Source organism: Elephantulus edwardii, unplaced genomic scaffold (assembly GCF_000299155.1).
Source record: "Elephantulus edwardii isolate Elephantulus edwardi_28Jun2011 unplaced genomic scaffold, EleEdw1.0 scaffold00121, whole genome shotgun sequence".
Taxonomy (NCBI): Eukaryota; Metazoa; Chordata; class Mammalia; order Macroscelidea; family Macroscelididae; genus Elephantulus; species Elephantulus edwardii.
Genome location: NW_006399871.1, coordinates 2,928,235 through 2,949,473, shown reverse-complemented (window position 1 = coordinate 2,949,473; position 21,239 = coordinate 2,928,235). Strand labels below are relative to the sequence as shown.

General features: G+C 54.3%; 2 protein-coding genes across 4 annotated transcripts in view; one reads left to right on the top strand and one right to left on the bottom strand.

Annotated features, from left to right (window-relative positions):
• The window catches only part of DHX30 (DEAH (Asp-Glu-Ala-His) box helicase 30), a 30,043-nt gene extending 13,978 nt beyond the window's left edge, over positions 1 to 16,065 (top strand). For 2 of the 3 annotated variants that reach the window (XM_006892947.1, XM_006892946.1), the window contains 18 exons: positions 3,653 to 3,783; positions 4,388 to 4,498; positions 8,642 to 8,943; positions 9,330 to 9,450; positions 10,110 to 10,259; positions 11,679 to 11,831; positions 12,097 to 12,933; positions 13,181 to 13,256; positions 13,340 to 13,444; positions 13,658 to 13,833; positions 14,045 to 14,251; positions 14,351 to 14,432; positions 14,519 to 14,712; positions 14,820 to 14,979; positions 15,080 to 15,237; positions 15,329 to 15,432; positions 15,510 to 15,649; positions 15,740 to 16,065. In XM_006892947.1, coding sequence (XP_006893009.1) covers positions 3,653 to 3,783; positions 4,388 to 4,498; positions 8,642 to 8,943; positions 9,330 to 9,450; positions 10,110 to 10,259; positions 11,679 to 11,831; positions 12,097 to 12,933; positions 13,181 to 13,256; positions 13,340 to 13,444; positions 13,658 to 13,833; positions 14,045 to 14,251; positions 14,351 to 14,432; positions 14,519 to 14,712; positions 14,820 to 14,979; positions 15,080 to 15,237; positions 15,329 to 15,432; positions 15,510 to 15,649; positions 15,740 to 15,993 — 3,461 coding nt within the window. In that variant the 3' untranslated portion in view covers positions 15,994 to 16,065. Of the gene's footprint in view, positions 1 to 1,544; positions 1,738 to 3,652; positions 3,784 to 4,387; positions 4,499 to 8,641; positions 8,944 to 9,329; positions 9,451 to 10,109; positions 10,260 to 11,678; positions 11,832 to 12,096; positions 12,934 to 13,180; positions 13,257 to 13,339; positions 13,445 to 13,657; positions 13,834 to 14,044; positions 14,252 to 14,350; positions 14,433 to 14,518; positions 14,713 to 14,819; positions 14,980 to 15,079; positions 15,238 to 15,328; positions 15,433 to 15,509; positions 15,650 to 15,739 lie in introns of those variants that run through there. The other variant, XM_006892945.1, reaches the window with a different exon arrangement.
• Positions 16,066 to 18,264: 2,199 nt separating this feature from the next.
• MAP4 (microtubule-associated protein 4) overlaps positions 18,265 to 21,239 on the bottom strand; it is a 119,159-nt gene continuing 116,184 nt past the window's right edge. The window contains exons 18-20 of the mRNA XM_006893031.1: positions 20,987 to 21,099; positions 18,980 to 19,169; positions 18,265 to 18,404 (exon numbers count right to left, since the gene is read on the bottom strand). Of these exons, the coding sequence (XP_006893093.1) occupies positions 18,265 to 18,404; positions 18,980 to 19,169; positions 20,987 to 21,099 (443 nt within the window). The remainder of the gene's footprint in view (positions 18,405 to 18,979; positions 19,170 to 20,986; positions 21,100 to 21,239) is intronic.

The following is a 21,239-nucleotide window of genomic DNA, read 5'->3' as shown; positions in this document are numbered from 1 at the left end:
TGTCTTTCCCACTCATTCTGAGAAAACCCTTCAAGGAGGCCCTGGAGGCAGCTGGAATTGAGGCTGCCCCACTCTGCTTTGGGTCTCCAAGAAACCTGTCCCCTGATGTTTCAAACCTTAACACTGGAGCCTCTCTTAACAGCCAGTATCCACACTCTCCCCACCCACTCCCACTGAGCCACTTCAGCCTTATACCAACTCTGTAGGACGGAGCCAGCGGCCCTGCAGGGTTTCCATGGACATCAATCTCTATGGAAGGTGATACATCCTCTTTCTCCCAGAGTAGCTGATGAGTTCAAACCTCTGATCTTTTGGTATGCAGTTAATTACCTAAGCACAGTGCCACAAAGCATACTACAGACATACAAAATGACTAATCCAAGTATATCCTAATTTTTTTTTTTTTCACTTAGTGAAACAGCTAGCAAGCAATGGAGTTGGGACTAAACCCAAGTACTAGGACTCGGTTCCCACATTCCTTCCCTAGACCTGTGGATCTCAGAGTGTGGTCTGCAGATTAGCAGCAGCAACATCACCTGGGAGCTAGTTAGGAATGCAGACTCTCAGGCCCCATTCCGAACCTGATATGTAAGTAGGACACTTCAGAGGTGGTTTCTGCCTGGAGAAATGTTTTAACAGACCCCCTGGAGGATCTTCAGACTCGCTTCTAGAATGAGAAAAAAACAAAACACCTCCCTCAGTTTAACCATATTGTCAACCTCTGACCAAGGCTTCTTTCTGAGGGGCCTCAGACCTTGAGGCACTTTGCTTTGTACTGTCCCTTCTCCCAACATACGTATTCCGTCTGAATCTGCACCAGTGTATCTAAGGTGGGTGTTGTGTACCTTTGAGTCTGACCCATAGCTAACCTGCCAGCAGGTTTTCAGACGCAGTATATAGCAAGGGAGGTGACTGCTCATCTTTCCCCCGCAGAGCAGCTGGTGGATTAGAACTTTATACCTTTGTGTTGGCAGCACAATTTCTTACCTAAGCAGCCAGAGCAGAAATACAGGTTCTAGTAGGGCATCAAACTGGAGGGAACTAGTTGGAAGTTCTGGTCTCATTCTCATCTGCCACAAGGCCCTCCTACTGAAGTTGGCAGATCCTGGCAAAAGGGAAAACCCCCTGGTTTTCATACAGATGAGGAACAGCAGCTCAGATCCTGGCACAGGGTGCTGAGGGCTGTGAAGCTCAGATGTTTTCACCTTTGCCCTGGGAATCACATCTGGTCTGTTTGTGTTCAGGATGCTTTCTGTGCCCTGGCTCCCGGTCGTCTCCTAGATGTATGTTGCAAACCTTTAAATGAGATGGACTGCTTGAGATTAGCAGTTATTTTGCGCTCCGTGTCCAGAACGCAATTGTGGTCCGGTACTGTTTCTGAAAAACCTCATTCTTCCACATCCCGCGGGTTTTGGATATGCCGGGAGGAATCGGCGGTGCCTGGAGCCCGGACGCGGGTCCGCCGGGACGGTAGGGGGCGCGCGCGCGCAGCCACCCGCTCGCGCCCTTATTGCTCCAAGGCCGCGGGGGTCGACGGGAGTGCGATGGCGGCCGCCGGGATGCTCGTGTCTTTGGCTGCCGGGATCTCTCCGCACCTACGATTGCCCGGCGCCCGCGCTGCCTGGCGACACAGACACTCGCGAGGCCTCTCGTCAGGCTGCGCCCGGCCCGACCACACGGATGGCACGGATGGGGGCGCGGCTCCCCCCGAAACCGGCGACGGGAGCGTGGTAAACGGTGAGGGCGGCAGCAGCCCGGCGGAGGGCCGCCGCTGCTCCGTTGACAAGCGGGATGGCAGAGCCAGGGGCGCAGGTCGGGGTCCCCGGTCCCGGTAGTGGCCGGGACCGCCTTCACTTGGCGGGCTTGAGCTCTGCTGCTGTAGAAAGCTCCTGGTGAGACAGGCCCGAATGAACCCTGAGAGCGCGGAGGTCGGGGTAGGCGCCCCTCCGTCTGCCCGGAGTGGGTGAGAGGTGCCAGCCTCGAGGGAGCGGAGGAAACAGACGCCGAGCTCCGGATGGGCTTGTCGAGGGAAGGATGCACCTGCATATGTGGCAAAGAGCCCACTGTGCACCCAAAACCGAGGACTGCCGCGGTGGACCCCCGGTCTGTGTGTTTTGAACAGTACATGGGGTGAAACTGGGGCATGTGTCTTATCTCTGGGTCAAGTTCAGGTGCGCCACATTTGCGTCCAGTTTTGGAATCCCTTTTAGCCTGAGGTACTGATTGATTCTTGGTGGTTTTACAAGAACCAGGCGGGACCCCCCGCCCCCCTCCCCAGTGGACAGGGTAAGGAAATAGGCCCTGGCTCTTTCTGCTTTTCCCTGTCCATCTAGGCAGCAAAGGTTTACGTCAAAATTCCCAGAGGAGCTTTTTCAAAGTACAGAACCTTTCCCAACGTGCCATGTGGGGATCAGGGTGTCCAATGCTGGTAAAAAGCTCCCAAGGTGATTAGGATACATGCAGGCGCACACCCCGCAAAGATTACTTTTTTTTTTTTTTTTGCAAAGATTACTTTTTACAGCTGGTTTAAATTTGAAAAGGCAAAAGACTGACAGAGAATGAATAGACTTCCCACCTGTGACCCTACAGTTACCAAATGGCCACTTGAATGGTTTGCCCATTGTATTTTTGTGAGATGTATAGTGCCCACTTACTCTCTTTTCTGCCTTTGGGGATGAATGGACAATTGCTTTCCTAGTATTGGTACATCCATCTGGTGGGGCCTGTATAACTGTGAAGCTGAAGAAATGGGCCTCATCCAGCCAACCCCAACACTAGAAACCCCTGGGAACATAAGTGTCCCATTAATTCTACAAAACCCCATATTGCTTACAACTTTTCCCCTCCTCTCCTTAAAAATTACTTCTATTGCTGAAAACATTTGATTTCCATCAAAAATTCAAAGCAGATAATAATTTGTTCTGACTTCTTTGTGGTCTCATTAGACTGTCTTGCTTAGCCACCACTGGGTGTGTATGTTGCTCATTTGTGTTCTGGTATCTATTAAAACATTAATAATAAAGAAGTGAGGTACTACTTGTGCTGTCAGTCACATTCTGCCGCCACTTGATCCGCAGTGTTCAGAGAGCAGCTCATCCCACGTCTCAGCTTTGGAGGTCTCAGCCGAGAAGGTGGTTCATGGGGAGTGTTTTGCAGGGTTCTAAGGCACCACTGAGAGTTGGGATCTGGTTTTCAGACTCTTGATCGACATGAGGCTAATCCTTTTTTGTGTGTGTTCAGTTTAAGAAAGCCCTTGGATTACCTTCATCTCTAGTTTGTATGTGTGTCTGTGTGGTGTTTTTCCCCTCTTTTGTGTTTAGTGTTTTCCTCTCCCCTCCTCCCCCACCCCCCCCATGATCAGATTAGAAGTGGTTTTTAGTCATCTAGGCTTCTGTAATTGGTGTGTTAAATCAAGCTTGGATGGGAAACAGGGTGCTGGCTGGGTCCTTGTGTGATGTGTGGGCCACTGAGAGTTCTTCAGAAGATGATTATCCAGATCTGAACCTCATTCTTCCCTGTAGACTGGGGCTAGTCTCTTTTTCCAAGATGTTCTGGGTGGTTTGAGGTCAGAAACCAACATCTTGAGAGTCTAGCTCTAAGTTCCAAACCTGTGGGGTTGGTTCCATTAATGCATTTCTTCTTATTTCCCTAGCTTCTAGGGACCTATTAAAAGAGTTCCCACAGCCCAAAAACCTTCTCAACAGTGTGATAGGAAGAGCCCTTGGCATCTCACATGCAAAAGACAAACTGGTCTACGTGCACACAAATGGACCGAAGAAAAAGGTAACTGCCCTTAGGGCCAGGAGAAGCATTAGTTTGACTTCAAGGAGATAGATTGCCCGCCCCCACCCCCCAGTTTCTTTGTTTTGTTTTCTTTTTGTGAAGAAGGCTATAGAGTGGGCCTTCAAAATTGAAACTAGTTCAACAGAAAATCTCAGTGCAAAGCTATATTTGAAGAAGAGTTAGAAAATACTTGTCCCAAATTTCTGGAAACAGGACAGGGGAGGCAAGGAGATCTCGCCATGTCCCAGGCCTCTGTCCTGACTTTGTTCCCCACCAACTGACTGGGACCTCAGAGGTTTGGCACTGACAGTCAGCACTCTTGCCGCTGACATTTTTACGAGGCTTGGGACACATAGAAGTGGGCAGGCAAACAGTTCTGTAGATTTCACAAGATAAAGAGGAGTGCCACTTTGCCTTCAGTTTAAGCATAGTAGCTGAGGAAGCACAAAACATGAAGCAAGGAAGCATGTGCTGAGGGTGAGGGAACTAGAGCTTTGTAAGGGGTGACCTCTGAGCCTAGCGCACAGCAGCCATGAGAACCACAGCTTTGCCATTGTCTCCACGTGGTCAGCAAGGGTCTTCACTCTTCTCTTTTCTTTCCCAGAAAGTTACCCTGCACATAAAGTGGCCCAAGAGCGTGGAGGTGGAAGGTTATGGCAGCAAGAAGATTGACGCTGAGCGACAGGCGGCCGCCGCAGCCTGCCAGCTTTTCAAGGTGACTCTCCCCTGAAGCCTGTAGACTGTCACCTGGGGAACGGTTTGCCCCTTCTCCCACGACTCTCTGATGCCAGGTCCAGCTTGGTGGAAGTTGATAGGCACTTCAGCCACTGTGCTGAGCCCTTCCCTCATGTGGTTCTTCTTTTGCTGTTCAAGCAGTGAGGGAAAGATTCCACCCCTGCCCACTGTAATTATCTTTCTGCAGTTGCAGAAAGTAAACCTCTATGAAGTACACTCCTTGTGTAGTGGTTTGTTATCACAGTGTGTTAGCAAGTTTTGCTGGTAATGTAAAGGTCAGTGGTTTGAATCCACCAGCTCTGTGGGAGAAAGGTGAGGCAGTCCTTTCTGTACGATTTGTGGCCTCAGAAACCTGCTGGAAGGTCACTGTAGGCAGTGAAGATACTGCACAGTGCTTATATTTGTTAGTTTCAGTGTTTCTTTCTCCATTATTTTGTGTGGAGTTTTTCCTCTTTAGCCAAATCCCACTGTGGCTGAGTCGATCCCTTCTCATAGCAGCTGGTGGATTTGAACCACTGACCTTTTGGTTAGCAGTGCAAGGTAACCTACTGCACTACTGAGCTCCTTTTGTAGCCACATAGGTCTTTATTATTTGGGATGGAAACTCGATTCTCTTACTTCCCACCGGTTGGGCATGGGCCACTTTCAGAGTTTTGATTGCCTCCTGGAGCATTTCTTGATCTTTGCCCAGCACCTTTTCAGTCCGTCCTGATGGACTTCACATTGGCTCTGCCAGCTGTGACTCTTCTCAGTTCGTTTTCCCTGCTCTAACAGAGACAAGCCAGGGCACGTGTACTCCCTCAGCTCCTCGCTCGTGGTCTCCTGGCCTCCCTCCGTCCTGTGTCTGAGGGGGAAGAATCTCTCTGTCCCTTTCCTGAGCCACCGTGTAACCCATCTCTCTTTTTTTCTCTCTCTTCTCTTTCCCTGTTTCTTCTCAACAAACTATTTAATTTTCAGAATTTTCTTCTCTGATTCTTTTCTGTGGCCTCAGAAATGCTTCAGTGTTCTGATCCCTTCCCTCCATCCTGCTTCTACTGCAGACAGCTCTGTGCTGGTGGTTAGTGTTTATTCTGGTGACTTTGCTGCCTCTTGTCTCTCTGGCTTCTGGTCACGCTTTTGTTTTCACAGTTCCTGGCACCTACCATGCCTGTGAGGTGAGTGCTGCGTGACTGCAGCCTTCTGGGGGCTTCTGCCTGAGGTGGTGTGGTTTCGATACAGATCGATGTCTCTTCTTGGCCCCTGGATTACAGCAGCTTCTCTCTTTTCTCTGGGTCGCTCTCTACTCCTTTTCTTCTCATACCTTCATCAACACATAACAGCAACCACCACCACCTTGATCAACAACTGTTCTTTCTTACCTGTTCCTGAGGAAGTCTTAGCTCCTCTTGGTTCAGTGCTGCCTCCTTATTGAATGTCTCAAAAACCCATTTCCTATATATTAGCTCTGCCTTGGTGGTTCTCAACATGGGTTGATTTTGTCCTTGTTGCCCCACCCCAGCCAGTATTTGACAGTACGTGGAGACCTTTTTGAGTGTCACAGTTGGGGCATGTAAGGGAGAGAAGCAAGGGTTGCTGCTGGGTGTCCAGCGATGTACCCAGCCACCTCCCATAGCATGCAGGTAGCCTGCCCAGAGGTGTCGAGTTTGGAAACTGCTCTGCCTGGCTATTTGAAGGCAAGCTAAACCCATTCTTCCTGAACCTATTCTTTATCACACTCCTCCCTCCCATTCTCTGTTCATAGCCTTTCATGTCCCCAGTGTCTGCACCTGCGGTGGGTCTCTGCGCCTTCGCTGTCTGTGCCCATGGTGTCTGCGCCCGCGGTTGACTCTCCCCTGTCCTCCGAGATTCCTAGAGGAGCCGGTCACTGAGTCTTGTGGTCTCGCCATGTGTCTTCTCTGCATGCGTCTCCTCCTTCATGCTGGTGTGACATGATGGCAGCACAAAGGTGACTGTTAGTGCTCTTCTCAGAGTGGCGGTGGAGCTGGGACTTCAGACCCAGGCAGAGAGGTGTGAGCCCGGCTGGCTGAGGAACTGCTTGGACTGTGAGCCCTGGTGCTGAGTAGCCAAGAGTGGGTGGATAGGGAGGAGGGCAATGGGGCAGGTCCCCAAAGCTGTGAAAGTCCCAGGTAGGATTTTTAATTTCAGCCAAGGGGTGATTGATTGATTGATTGATGCAGTGGCGTGACCCACTTTGCCCTCAGGAACAGTCAGAGTGGTGAAGGGGTGAGAGCAGGCAGAGACGCCAGGCCAGGTAGGGCCTGTGTGACAGGGGGGCGGGGAAACATGCTCTCCTGCTGTGGCAGCCCGAGTAGGAGGGTCACTTTGGTTTCTTTTCTGTATCATCACATACATCTCTTCAAGAGTGAAGCACCCGTGAGGAAGCTGGGCAGCAGATGGCAGGCAGGGCAGCCTCTGAGAGGCTTCTGTGTGGTCAGCTGGACGAACGCTGGGGACGAGCACAGCGGGCATCTGCCATCCCAACTCTGCGCAGAATCTCCCTGTTCCCAGTTTATCTCCCCCAGGGACTTGAGAATCAAGGTGTCAGAGGCCCTATATCCTGTCCAGATGTTGGTGGGCATGATATTACGTGTAGGAGTAAATTGAGGAGGGCTTTGGTCACAGACGTAAAACGTCTTAGAGTCTCTCCCAGAATTTTGGTTATTTGCTAGGGTTTTATAAAATAAAATACCAGTCTTTGTACTTTTTAAGTTTATCCTAGGTGATAGGGTTTTTTGGTGTGGGTTTTGAATGTCCACCCATTCTTACTGGGCCACTTCTCACTCCCCAACCTCCATCGGGTTTCCATTAAGTTCTTGAGGGAAGACAATTGTTCATCTTCCTCCTCTGGGTGACTAATGGGTTCGAACTGCTGACCTTTTGCTTTGCAGCCTAACACGGAACACACCAAATGACTAGAGCTCCTTGTGTTGTGAGTGAGAGTTTTGGGAAAAGTATTTTAAATAACATTTACTATTTCAGACACCTGAGGGGAAAAGCGTGCTCACCGATCACTCTGTCCTGAGTTGGGCTGAATGAGGCCTACCTGATGTTCTGGGCTCTGGTGTGTATTGTCCACCACACAGGCCTCCTGTTAGATGCGTGCTGCACTCTTCTTGCTGCCCCTCAGTGGGTTCCACCGTTCTCTGCTTTCCCCACATCAAAATCCTCCTCACCGTCTGGAGATTCTTCCTGAAGCTGAGCTTTCCTTATCCTCGTTTTAGTTTCTTGGGTACATCGTTCCTCAGAAGCTGCTTGTCTGCATTTCTGCTCCACAGTTTCACTAGATAATAAGCTTTTCAAGGGCAGGGACCTGGCCTTGACTTTCCTGGCAGTGCCCAACTTGCAGAGACCGGCATTTTGCTTTGCATAAACTAAAGACTCAGAAAAGGGTGCTGGTTCTGTTTTCCTTCTTTCATTGTGATTTGAGTGAAAGTTTGCAGAGTAAACTGGTTTTTATTCAGCCATTTATATATATTTTGTTTGAGGACATTAATTAGTTCATACTGTTTACAATATAATCACTTTCCCCACTGCCTCCCTATGTTTCCACTAATCCTCTGTGCTACCCCTTCTTGACTTCTGAGCTTTATATCTAGCCAGATGCTACCCTTGAAATCTTCCATGGTTGATTCTTTGGAGAGTGCCTCCGTGTTATTCGACCTGCCTGTTGTTTGGCTGAAAGATGGGAGTGACTAGAAAATGTTTTAATTTTAATGGACATTATCTCTAGGAATGAGGGGAGCTGTGTTCTACATTTTTTTCTCTTTTTGTTTGTTATAAATGACGTAGATTCTCCCCCTCCCATTATTTCTGTAGAATGTTGGCCTTTGTGTTGAAGGTCAGTTTGTGGTGTGGCTGCACCTTTCTGTCTTGTCCACCACGTTGTTAGGTCACAGTGTCAGTGTGTCTGCTCCTGCCCTTCCTGGGAGGATTTTTGTGTTGTTTTTCTGTAGAGCATTTACTTTGTCATCTGCCGTCTATCTGCTTGTAGACTAGGAACCAAAGCTTGTAACAGATGAATCATCGCTGCCACCCAGGGGTCTTGGTGTGGAGACAGGCACAGTTCAGGGACACTGCGGGTTGGGATGGATGGACCCTCACAGTGCCCCTTTTTACCCCCCAGGGCTGGGGTCTGCTGGGTCCCCGGAACGAGCTGTTTGATGCAGCCAAATACCGAGTACTAGCTGATCGCTTCGGCTCACCGGCTGACAGCTGGTGGCGGCCGGAGCCCACCATGCCCCCCACTTCCTGGCGGCAGCTGAATCCTGAGAGCATCCGGCCGGGGGGCCCTGGGGGTCTCTCTCGCTCCTTGGGCCGAGAGGAAGAGGAGGATGAGGAGGAAGAGCTAGAAGAAGGGACCATAGATGTTACTGACTTCCTGTCCATGACCCAGCAGGACTCCCACACCCCACTCAGGGACTCGAGGTACAGCAGCAGGTTGGGAGGTGTCAGGGAAGCTGGCTACATCTCTGTGGGGTAGGGTGCACCCTGGAGGACTTCTGTGAGGTGGGGCCTACGTGTTTGATTGCTCATGGTGTGTTTGCCCATTCCTGGGGGCTGGGCATTTGTAAAACGGCAACAAGGGTTGACCCTCCAGCTCCTCAGATCCTACAGATTCCCACAGATCCTGTGAGGGAGCTGAGGCGCCACTGGCCATGCTGTGAGAGGGCCACCAGCTACCTGGTGTCCATTCTTTACACGCTCCTGCCCGCCTCGCATGGCCACGTAGCGTCCTAGCCTGTGTCTCAGAGCCTGCAGGGGATTGGCCCAGGCAAGGGAGAACCTTTCACCTGTGCTTTTGGTTCTCCCAGAGGGGGCTCCTTTGAGATGACAGATGACGACAGTGCCATTAGGGCTCTGACCCAGTTCCCACTTCCCAAGAACCTTCTGGCCAAGGTGATTCAGATTGCAACCTCGTCCTCCACTGCTAAGGTGAGCTGGGCCTCCTGGAGGGATGGGAATGAAGAAGTCACCTTGATTCATCTGCTTTTCCCTACAGACAGGAGTGGAGGGGGAGGTATCTATAGGTGCCTGTATCCTGGCCTACTCTTGTGACCTGCTAGGGGAGCTCAGGACCCCCACAGGGTGACACAGCAGGGACAGTGCACAGGCGTTGGGCTGTGGGAGTGGAAGTCCCATCACTGCTCAGGGGCAGCAGGGCATGGAAGGGGTGGAGATGTTGAGACCTGAATTTCATCTGTGCTGCCTGCCCCCCCGGGGGACCTTGGTTAAGGTGAGCCATTGTCTGGGTGTGTGTGAGGCCTTCCTGCCTCCTCAGAACATGCCTACTCAGTGGTTCACGCTAATAATTCCCACCACGCTTGGTGCCTTCAGGTACTGAGGTCAGTGGGCTTGGAGGGCAGGTAGTGAGGGACATGCACAGCCAGTGGCTTCTGCTGTGAAAATGACTATAGCACAGAAATGAGCCACAGACTAGGGGGTCCTAGACCAGGGGGCCCTGCTTCTGGGTAAAAGGTAGATGCTGAGGTGGGAATGAATTTCATCTCTGGGTTATCAGCATCCTGGGAATGTTAGAACTGGAGTTTGCATTCCCTGCCTTTTTGTAACCATCTCTCCTGATTCCCATATAGAACCTCATGCAGTTCCATACTGTAGGCACCAAGACCAAGCTTTCTACCCTCACCCTGCTCTGGCCCTGTCCCATGACCTTTGTCGCCAAAGGACGCCGCAAAGCAGAGGCTGAGAATAAGGCAGCAGCCTTGGCCTGCAAGAAGCTGAAGGTGAGCCTGGGAGGTGCCAGTGTCATGCAGGGAGATGTCCTGGAGCTTTTCCTGGCTCTAGGCCACTTTTCCAAAAGATTAAACTTAACCACCCAACCTTTCAGCATAGGCACAGAGGCATCTGGCTGTGTGGCTGCTGTTTCTAGGATTTCCCCAGAGTCTTGCTTTTGGCCAGAAAGCTGGAGGAGACTTTTTCTGAATGCTTTAATGCTGGGAGGAGGACTGTGTCTGTTGTTCAGAAAGATTTGGATAACCTAGATAACCTGGGCTTTGTGGCCAAAATGAATACAGCTTCATTAAATGGGAGGAAGATTGGGGAAACCATCAACATCAAGATGAAGGCACTTCAGCTAAACAGCTGGCAGTTCTGTGCAGGAGGTCAGCTGAGAACACAGCTGTGCAGCTTAGCGCCATGCCAAACATCAGTAGTTTAATTTGCAAACTGAGAAGCCACACAGACCCTGCTTTACTCTGTATGGTCAGAGATGTTAGGCAGTATGTTTGGCTCTGCAAACCCCATTTTAGATGCAGTTGATGGTAAGGAGAATGTGGAGGAGAGGAAGTGAGGGACAGTTGACAGAGAAGAGGGAACAGATATGTTATCTATGGCTCCAGGGAGCGGAATGAGGACTCCCACTGATAGAACTGGAGTCTTAATTCTGGCTTGATGATAAGCAGCGCAGTGTGGTAGAGGCTCATGTCAGGAAGCAGCAAGCTTTCAATTGGCATTCGTTCTGGAAGAAGCTGGAAGGCCAGGAGCTGGAGAGTAAAGTCCACCCGGATCTGGGAACAGGGTGGCTCCTCTCTGGTCAGGGAGCAGAGCCTTGTCCTCGAGGTCCTTACAGATGCTTTGCCAGGAGTCCCAGAAGACGGGACAGGGATGTGGGGCGACTGCTCTGAGTAGTGTTTGAGCTGGGCTTTGGAGGGGGGATTGGAGTCCTGACATTACAGATGAGAATACAGAGACTCAGGAGATACGAGTGAGGCATGGGAGCACCGGCGGTTCTCTCTGGTGGGCCCTGCCCATGTAGGGGGGTTAGTGAGTTGCATACACATTTTCAGCAAACCTCATGTCTGTCTGAATATGGTACAGCCATGGGTAGTACGCCAGGAATAGTGGCAGCAGGTGGACTTGAGAGAATGGGGTGGGCAGAGACAGAGCAGAGCGTTGTAGGCCATTGGGGCGCCCACTGGCAGTGTGTGGTGGTCAGAGAGGCCTGTTGTTGGGGCTTCAGCTGCTTTAGGTTTAGCTCAGGGCTCTTGACACCAGCATTCAGGTCTAGCTTTTCTTTTTGTTTAGAGATTGACATTTTCTTGGCCTTTCTCACATCTGTTGAAAACGGAAATCTCTTAGAACAGAGGTGGTTGTGCGTAGCATCTCTTCTTGGAGCAACTGAGCTGTACATGTCCCCTCTGCAGAGCCTGGGCCTGGTGGACAGGAACAACGAGCCGCTTACCCACGCCATGTACAACCTGGCCTCCTTGCGTGAGCTGGGTGAGACTCAGCGCCGGCCATGCACCATCCAGGTGCCTGAGCCCATTCTCCGCAAGATCGAGACCTTCCTGAACCATGTAAGAGAGAGGGCCCCTCCTGCAGCCCTGTCCCCGGCCCCTCTGCCTCCATCTAGGCAGGAGAGGGGCGTCTCTTTTGTCCTCACGGAGGATGGAACCTGGTGCACACTTAGTGCAGCCTCCTCACAGGCTCCCGGGACGGAACTCCCTACCCTCCAGGTTGGGGTACAATGCCTGAGCCATGTGGATCCTGTGGGGGCTGGTCATGAGCACATGAGGAAGGCGCTTCTTTCTTTCACCATTTTGCTTCCTTGTTTGCCCCCAGTACCCTGTGGATAGTTCATGGATCTCCCCGGACCCCCGACTACAATGCGATGATATCTTGCCCTTGGGCAAGGACTCTGGGCCTCTGAGTGACCCAATCACAGGCAAGCCCTTCACGCCCCTGTTGGAAGCAGAGGAGGTCCGGCTAAGCCAGAGCCTGTTGGAGCTGTGGCGGCGGCGGGGGCCGGTCTGGCAGGAGGCCCCGCAGCTCCCTGTGGACCCACATAGGGACACCATCCTCAATGCCATTGAGCAGCACCCAGTGGTGGTCATCTCTGGGGACACGGGCTGTGGGAAGACCACGCGCATCCCCCAGCTGCTGCTGGAACGCTATGTGACTGAGGGCCGAGGTGCCCGCTGCAACGTCATCATCACCCAGCCACGCCGCATCTCCGCTGTGTCTGTGGCACAGCGGGTCAGCCACGAACTGGGCCCTTCTCTGCGCCGGAATGTGGGCTTCCAGGTGCGGCTGGAAAGCAAGCCCCCAGCCCGGGGCGGGGCTCTGCTCTTCTGCACAGTGGGCATCCTGCTTCGGAAGCTGCAGAGCAACCCCAGCCTGGAGGGGGTGAGCCACGTCATCGTGGACGAGGTGCACGAGCGGGACGTGAACACAGACTTCCTGCTCATCCTGCTCAAAGGCCTCCAGCGACTAAACCCGGCCCTGCGGCTGGTGCTCATGAGTGCCACGGGCGACAATGAGCGCTTTTCCCGATACTTTGGTGGCTGCCCCGTCATCAAGGTGCCAGGCTTCATGTACCCGGTCAAGGAGCACTACTTAGAAGACATCCTGGCCAAGCTGGGCAAGCACCAGTACCCACACCGGCACCGACACCACGAGGTGAGGGGTCACCCTGCCCACCTGCCCCCTCTCCTCTGCATCTGCTCCACCTATGCCTGTTACCTGGTGCCAAGGGCAAGTACTAACCCTGCCCTGGCCGTGGTCCCCTTGGGGATTGGTCATACCTGCATGGCACTGTGACTGTGGGGGTTGGTGGTGACATCTGGCAGTGCCACCTAGCGCCTGCTTCCTTGCCCTGGGGCGGTGACTGTGACCCTTCTAACCCCCACTCCCCGCAATCCCTTAGTCTGAGGATGAATGTGCCCTCGATTTGGACCTTGTAACCGACCTGGTTTTGCACATCGATGCCCGTGGGGAACCAGGTGAGTGCCTCGCTGTGTGCCCTCTGCACCCGCCCCACTCGTCTGCCAGGAGCAGCTGGCTCACACATGAGGCCCCTTTCCAGGTGGAATCCTGTGCTTCCTGCCAGGCTGGCAGGAGATCAAGGGAGTGCAGCAGCGGCTGCAGGAGGCTCTGGCCATGCACGAGAGCAAGTACCTCATCCTGCCAGGTGAGCCCGTCATGGAGACAGACCCCAGATACGAGGCTCCCCGTGCCTCAGGGACCAAGAGCCTAACTAGGACGTTTGGGGTTTGGGTTTCTGCTGTAGCTGTGCCACTTTTTGGGTCTGCTTCATCGAAATGGTTTGCAGACTTGTGCCTCACAGTCCTCAGTGAGCACGTTGGATGGAGCAGGGCTCTAACCACTATCTTGCTGCCCCCAGTGCACTCCAACATCCCCATGATGGACCAGAAGGCCATATTCCAGCAGCCTCCACTTGGGGTGCGCAAGATTGTCTTGGCCACCAACATTGCTGAGACCTCCATCACGATTAATGACATTGTGCACGTAGTGGACAGTGGTCTGCACAAGGAGGAACGCTACGACCTGAAGACCAAGGTGGGGCCACACGTGGGGCCCCAGCCAGGCATAGCCAGCCCCAGGGGAACAATACTAAGTCCTGGGGAGGGCCCAGCTCTGATCGGCCGGGGGCTTGCTGTGTGTGTCTGCAGGCCACACTGGTGGGGTGCCCTGGTCTGGGTGAGACCGGAGACGGGTTGAGTGAGGTGAAGGCCTGTGGTGACGGTGCTGCCAACCTGCCCCTCCCCAGGTGTCCTGTCTGGAAACCGTGTGGGTGTCCCGAGCAAATGTGATCCAGCGCCGAGGCCGGGCAGGCCGCTGCCAGTCAGGCTTCGCCTACCACCTGTTCCCACGCAGTCGCCTGGAGAAGATGGCACCTTTCCAGGTCCCGGAGATCCTGCGCACACCCTTGGAGAACCTGGTGCTGCAAGCCAAGATCCACATGCCCGAGAAGACGGTGCGGCTCGCTCGGGGAGGGCTGGGCACAGGCTGGCTTGCAACAGGCTGGCAGGCTGGTGGGTGGAGGCTCACAGCCAGCTCTGGCTTTTCCTCGTAGGCAGTGGAGTTCCTCTCCAAGGCTGTGGACAGCCCGGACATCAAGGCGGTGGATGAAGCTGTGATCTTGCTACAGGAGATCGGTGAGTTAGGGTTTGGCTGGGCTGGGCTGGGCTGGGCTGGGCAGCAGAGTGGCCGGGGGTGAAGGCTCATGGCTGAGCTGTTGCAGGGGTGCTGGACCATCGAGAGTACCTGACCACCCTGGGGCAGCGCTTGGCTCACATCTCCACGGACCCGCGGCTGGCTAAAGCCATAGTGCTGGCTGCCATCTTCCGCTGCCTGCACCCGCTGCTGGTGGTCGTTTCCTGCCTCACCCGGGACCCTTTCAGCAGCAGTCTGCAGAACCGGGCGGAAGTGGACAAGGTCAGACCCTGCCCCGGCTCAGGCCTCTCTACCTGCCCTCATTGCCTGCTGTCCTGGGGCTACCTTGATTCCTTCTTGTGACCCTGGCCCCTCTCCTGCCCTCCCAGGTGAAGGCACTGTTGAGTCACGACAGTGGCAGTGACCACCTGGCCTTTGTGCGGGCTGTGGCTGGCTGGGAGGAAGTGCTGCGCTGGCAGGACCGCAGCTCCCGGGAGAACTACCTGGAGGAGAACCTGCTCTACGCGCCCAGCCTGCGCTTCATCCACGGTCAGCTGGGCCAGAGCCTGGTCACTAACTCCCTGCCCACCCCACTCCTGCTGGCTCGTGCTCAGGGCCCTCTAGTTCACCCCACAATTTGCCTCTTCAGGCCTCATCAAACAGTTCTCGGAAAACATTTACGAAGCTTTCCTGGTGGGGAAGCCGTCTGACTGCACCCTGGCCTCTGCCCAGTGCAATGAGTACAGTGAGGAGGAGGAGCTGGTGAAGGGCGTGCTGATGGCTGGGTTGTACCCCAACCTCATCCAGGTGCTCTCCTGGGGCAGGGAGCTGGACAGCCTTATTAAGCCTCACCCCCATCCCAGTCCCACCCCAGCCACCTTTTCCTCAACCTTTGCAGGTGAGGCAAGGCAAGGTGACTCGGCAGGGGAAGTTCAAGCCCAACAGTGTCACCTACAGGACCAAATCTGGCAATATCCTGCTGCACAAGTCGACCATTAACAGGTTGGGGAAGGGCTGGGCCGGGCAGCTGGGAAGGGCCCAGAAGGCGGCCTCTGTTCACTGGGCCCTCTGTTCTCTAGGGAGGCCACACGGTTACGGAGCCGGTGGCTGACATATTTCATGGCAGTCAAGTCCAATGGCAGTGTCTTCGTCCGGGACTCCTCCCAGGTCCACCCTCTCGCTGTTTTGCTGCTGACAGATGGGGACGTCCACATCCGTGGTGGGTACTTGGAGACCCCACCCTGTTTCTGGAGCCCTTCTGCCTTCTTGGCCCAGGCCTCACTGCCTTCTTATCTGTCCCTTCTCCCAGATGACGGTCGCCGGGCCACCATCTCACTGAGTGACAGTGACCTGCTGAGGCTGGAGGGCGACTCACGCACTGTGCGGCTGCTGCGGGAGCTGCGCCGGGCCCTGGGCCGCATGGTGGAGCGGAGCCTGCGCAGCGAGCTGGCTGCGCTGCCCCTTGGGGTGCAGCAGGAGCACGGGCAGCTGCTGGCCCTCCTGGCAGAACTGCTGCGGGGACCCTGTGGCAGCTTTGACGTGCGAAAGACAGCTGATGACTGAACCCCACTTCACTGGGGTTGTGTACAGAGTGCATATGTTTATTTAAAATAAAGTTCTATTTATCCCTTGTGAGCATTGCTCTCTCTGGGGTCCTCTCTCAGGGCCTCAGCACGGCAGGCTGTGGGCCCCCATTCCCAAACAGGAAAAGTGAAGGTACAGACGGGACAAGGCAGATTCTTACTGTGGGGGATGGACCCAGGGTCTCGGGAAGACAGGGCTTAGGGACCACCCTGCTGAGCCCGAGCTCCTGTACCAGCCCTGGGGCTTTTGTGTGTGTGTGCGTGTACCGTCAAATCAGATCTGACTGGTACAGGAGATTGTCCCTCCTTCCCCGGCAGAGCATTTGGTGGATTCGAACCGTGTGCCTCTGGGATTGTAGTTGCAGCTCCTTGCCACTAGGCCACCATAACTCCCCAGCCCTGGGGCTTTAACACTACTGCTCCCTTCTCCCTCCAGTCTGTTAGGTCACCTGCCCCCTGGACTGACCTTTGTGGGTGGTGCCCTCCCCATGTGTGGCCAGTCCAAGCTGTCACTGTCCTGGAGAGTTGAGTGGTCATCATGTATTTTCTCACTGGTCAGTTTGTGGGATGTCTGCCACAGGCAACAAAGGTCCTTTGGACCATAACCTTCAAGGGTCTGCCCAGTGGCTTCTGCCACAATTAGAGCTGGTTCCGTGTCCACCCATGGACTCAACGCTGAGGGGGGTTGAGGTGCACAATAGGTCCTCTGCGAGAGGACTGGTCTGGAGCGTCCCAGGTGCTGGAGGTGGGGACATGGAGGAAGGAAGACACACAGGGCCTGCCGGGAGGGACATCACGCAGCTTTATTTAGTTTTAAATGTTTACAATAGGATCACAGGTTGATGAGGGTAATGGCTGACTTACAAGCAAATTGGGAGGTACAGAAACATCCAGCCCAAAAGGCTACAGTCTGGTACACAGCACAGGGGCTGCAGGGCCCCCCAGCCCTGTCAGGATTCCTTCTCAGGTTCTAGACCTTTCAGAGGAGCTTGGGCCACTCTAGCCTTGACTAAACAAAGGAAAGGACCCTACTGTCCAATCAGCATCCTCTGGGACCCAGACCAGTTGGCACTGCTGCCCCTGTTTGTCGCCTGACACTTGCCTCCCTGCCAGCCGCTTCCTCCTGCTGTCAAGGCCCTAGTGTTCTTGCATCCTAGGTACAGTCCTGGGGAGGAAAGTTTTTCTAGGCCTCTGAGCCCTTTCCACAATGCACCACCACCCGCACTTAATGGTATGTGCTTCAGAAGCTGTGGATATAATCAAAACTCCCCAAGGATAACTGTAAGAAATACCAGGCCCAGGAATATCACACACAGCGATAAATCCGAACCTATGCCAAGACCTCAACCTTCTCCAACCCCAAGGGATGCCAGGAGAGGGGATCAAGGCTGGGGTGGGAGTGGGGCCCCCCCAGAGGCAAGTCTGCACTGCAGGAAATGCTCTTCCAGAGAAGCCATGGATACTCCCAGGCCATTTCACTACAAACTGTTAGGTTTTAATCCTTTATTAGAAACCATGCAAACTTTAATACAAAAAATACAAGTGCAATAAGAATCTTTATGTCAATACAATCCCCGGGATTTCCCATCACTGAAGCCCCGAAGACCAGGCCCAGCTAAGTCACCCCTCTGCAGGCTAGCATCCATCTCATGCCTAGAACTTAAATCCAGATTGGATTCCCCACTACCCACATGCATTCACAATACCCTTGGTTCTTTCAGGGACGGCCTGAGGGTCCGAGGCCTGTGGGGGCGGGCCTGGAGGATCCGAATGTCCTTGGCCCTCCCCTGTTAACCCAAGCCCTGGCCTTGTATCACCCACCAGATCCCAGGGAATGAGACAGAGATGCCAAAACCAGCCTCTTGGTTAGAAGAGAAGCAGCGTACACACAATGTCAGTACAACCAGTCCACACTCCGACCAGCCCCTCTAGCTCCCCACCTGTTCACAGGCCCCTGCCCTTCCCCACTCAGCTGTCTGCAGCCCTCGCCTCCTCAGCAGGGCTGACCACAGGCTGGACAGCCACAGCCCCTCAAGCCTCACAACCTCCTGGGGGAGGCTTCCCCGTATCTCTTCCCTCTTTCCTTCAACACCTACTGAGGACTTTCATTTAGACATGGCCTCAATCTGCAAAACTACTTCACCAATTTTTAGGTTATTAGAAACAAATAAGAGATAAAATGAGTAAAAGAAACCTCTGATAGCAGCTGGGCAGGTAAGGAAGGAAGCAGCAGGGCAGGCAGCGCTGATCCCTAACTAACCTGGGAAGGGGGCCGGCACTCCGGTGTGAGTGTCCCTGTGGGGCTAATGGAGCGGCAGCGCTTGTGGACTATAGGGGGGCTGGTTGGGGAGCTCTCTGCATGAACCCACTTCCACTCCTCCTCCAGGTGGACTAAGGAAAATTCCATCCAAAAAATCAAAGAGAAGGTTGTATTTGGGGTCCCCCTCTGCCGCCCCCAGCCTCCTCTGGAGCAGTGAATGGTACAGTGCAGGGAACAAAGGGAGTGAAGCAGGGAGGGGCCAGGGAGGCAATGAAGGAGGAGTGAGCGGTGTGGGGGGGTTGCTGCTGCCTAGCACCCCCACAGTCAGGTGAGGTGTCTAATGGGCAGCCTGGGAGAGAGAGCCAGGGGCCCGGGTGCCCACGATGGGGCCGCTGGGGAAGTGAGGGGGCCGGGAGACAATGTCAGCCCCATGGTCGGTGCGGGCCCTGGCGTTTGCCCGGAACGTCAGCCTGTAGGTCTCAATCTGCAGTGACACGGGAGGAGGGGGAGGGGAGGGCAACGGAGAGACAAGAGGGGGACACAGGGGATGGAAGACGAGACCAGAATGTCATCATTAGATGCCTGGAAAATAAAAGGTTGCTTCGTTAAAATTTAGGCCACACTCTAGTTAGTCAACAAAGGAGTTTCAATTGGCGGCCAGTGGCAGGGCCTCTGGCTGGCCCTCAGGCTGAGCCCAGCCACTTACTTGTCTCCTGGATCTGGCTGTCCAAGGTCTGGGCCTCCCTTTGGTCACCACCCCCTGAAAGGGTGGTGTGGCCACTAGAGCCACTGGCCAAAGAGGGGGTGCCAGCTTCAGGCGCTGCCTCAGGGATGGCTGGCTCCTCCCCAGCAGGGGGGCCCGGACACGGAAGGGCCTCGCTGCTACCGCCCTCAGTCTACAATGAAACAGTGGGGGAGACAGTGCAGGGTCAGTGGGGAGGGGATGGGATGGAGTGACAGTGGATTTACATGGAGCCCCCACCCTGCCACCCTACTCCCCCCACCGGACTCAGGAGCATCTCCACAAGGGGGCTTTCGGCTGACCGGTGAGCTCTGGCAGGCCAGGGCAGCTCTAGTCTCAGCCGGGCAGCCCTGACAGGGAGCCCACCTTCTGAGTGTCCTCTGTGAAATACATGGTTTTGTGGAGCCTTTGAGGTGAAAGGTGTGGACCTCTCCAAAGGCTGAGAGCCAAAGAGAGTAGCTATGAGAACAGGTATTCAGCAGCAAATCTGAAGGACAAACTCCAACGGGGAGGCTGAATTTGGCTGGGGAATAGGGGGAACCCCAGAAACCTGGCATCAGCTCCCAGTGGGGACCGCTTGCCTTCCTTGACTGAGAGAATCCCAGAGCACACTGAGCGCTCCCGGTGGTTTCAGGGAATGTCTGGGCTTCTGCCTGGTCAGCTATGGCTTCACAGCCCAGACACTGAGGCCACCTCAGGGACTGACACTGGGAGGGAACAAGAGGGTGGCTACGGGGTTGGATACAATGAAGCCCAGGAAGCACCAAAGATCTAGGACCCAGAGTGACAGCCGGGTGCTGGAGGCTGCAAACGAGGACAAAGAGATCAGGGAACAGTGAACACTTGGTGTGAACAATGAAATGCAGACCAAAGAGCTGATGGTGGGGGCTGTGCAATCACTGTGCCTAAGACCTGGGCTCCAGGATGTCTGATCCCCTTAGGGGTCAGTCTTCAGTTGAAAAGAAGAAAATGGGAGCTTTGCAATGGGGTTAATCAGCATCAAGAATATGTTGTATTAGAAAAAGAATTATAAAAATAACAGCAAAAAGAAAAAATATCAGATTTGGGGCTTGAGTCCTGGACTGCAATTACTTGCTGTTGGTCATGGACCAGTGACTAAACCAGAGTTAACTTTGCTGAGACAGAGACTCGTCACCCCAAGTGCCCCCGATGCCCAATGGAGGTGGCAGGGAGGACGGGCATGCTGCCGGGGACAGGACAACAGGACTGGCAAGGTCCCATGAGGCTGGGTGATAAGACAGATGAGGGATGCAGCTGCCCCACACCCTCCCCGTTGCCCTGGTCAGAAGCCTGCTGGACACTGCCTGAGGCGTGTCCACCACTGCCGTGGAACAAAGGACAGACAGTGTCTTGGCACACAGAGGGTCTCACAGAACTGTGGAGGGAGTGAGGGAGGAGGGAGGAGAGGGAGCCCTGCCACCCTCTCCCAGAGCGCTGGGCTGGGTGGTTACGGGCAGGCCCTGCAGTCAGGTGGATGCCAGGCCTGCTGCCCCTGGCATTCAAAGATGTGTCATTTGCCCCAGGCTGGGAATGGAGCCTGACATGGAGCAAGCCACCACATTCCTGTCCTTCACGAGGCAGCTGGGAAAATTGTTCAGTGTAGACCTGGCTTTGGGGTGATCGCTGACCCCAACACAGTCCCACCTAAAGGGCTGAGACTGGCTCAGGGTTTCCATGCAGGCAGGCCATGGCTCTTGGGGCACGGGGCAGCCTGGCTCCAGCTGGATGGACACAATGTGGCCAGGCAGGGGCCGTGTCACCTCTCCTGCCTCATTCAGGACTGAGGATGGATGATGGGAACACAGCAATGGCAGGTGAGGACATAACTTCTGAAGAGACTGAGGGACGGTGACAGGTGCCCACCTGCTGGGACCCCAGCCCTGGCTGTACAAATCCCACCCTGCCATCTGAGTCCCCCACCCCGAGCCCCACCCGGGACACAATCACTACCTTCACAGCACCTCCCGCAGGCAGGTGGCCCACATTATCGAGCGATCCCACCTTGGCCTGAGCCTTCTCCTTGAAGTTCAACTTCTGACTCTCAATCTTGACATCTCCTCCACCTGGAATCAGAAAAGAATCAACTGGTCACAGAAAGTGACAGAGAAACACAGCTGCGGGGAGAGCCAGGCACTTGGACAGGAATCTGAGCTTGGCCAGACACCGACTGTGCACCCAACCCAGACACAGGAAACCCTGGTCC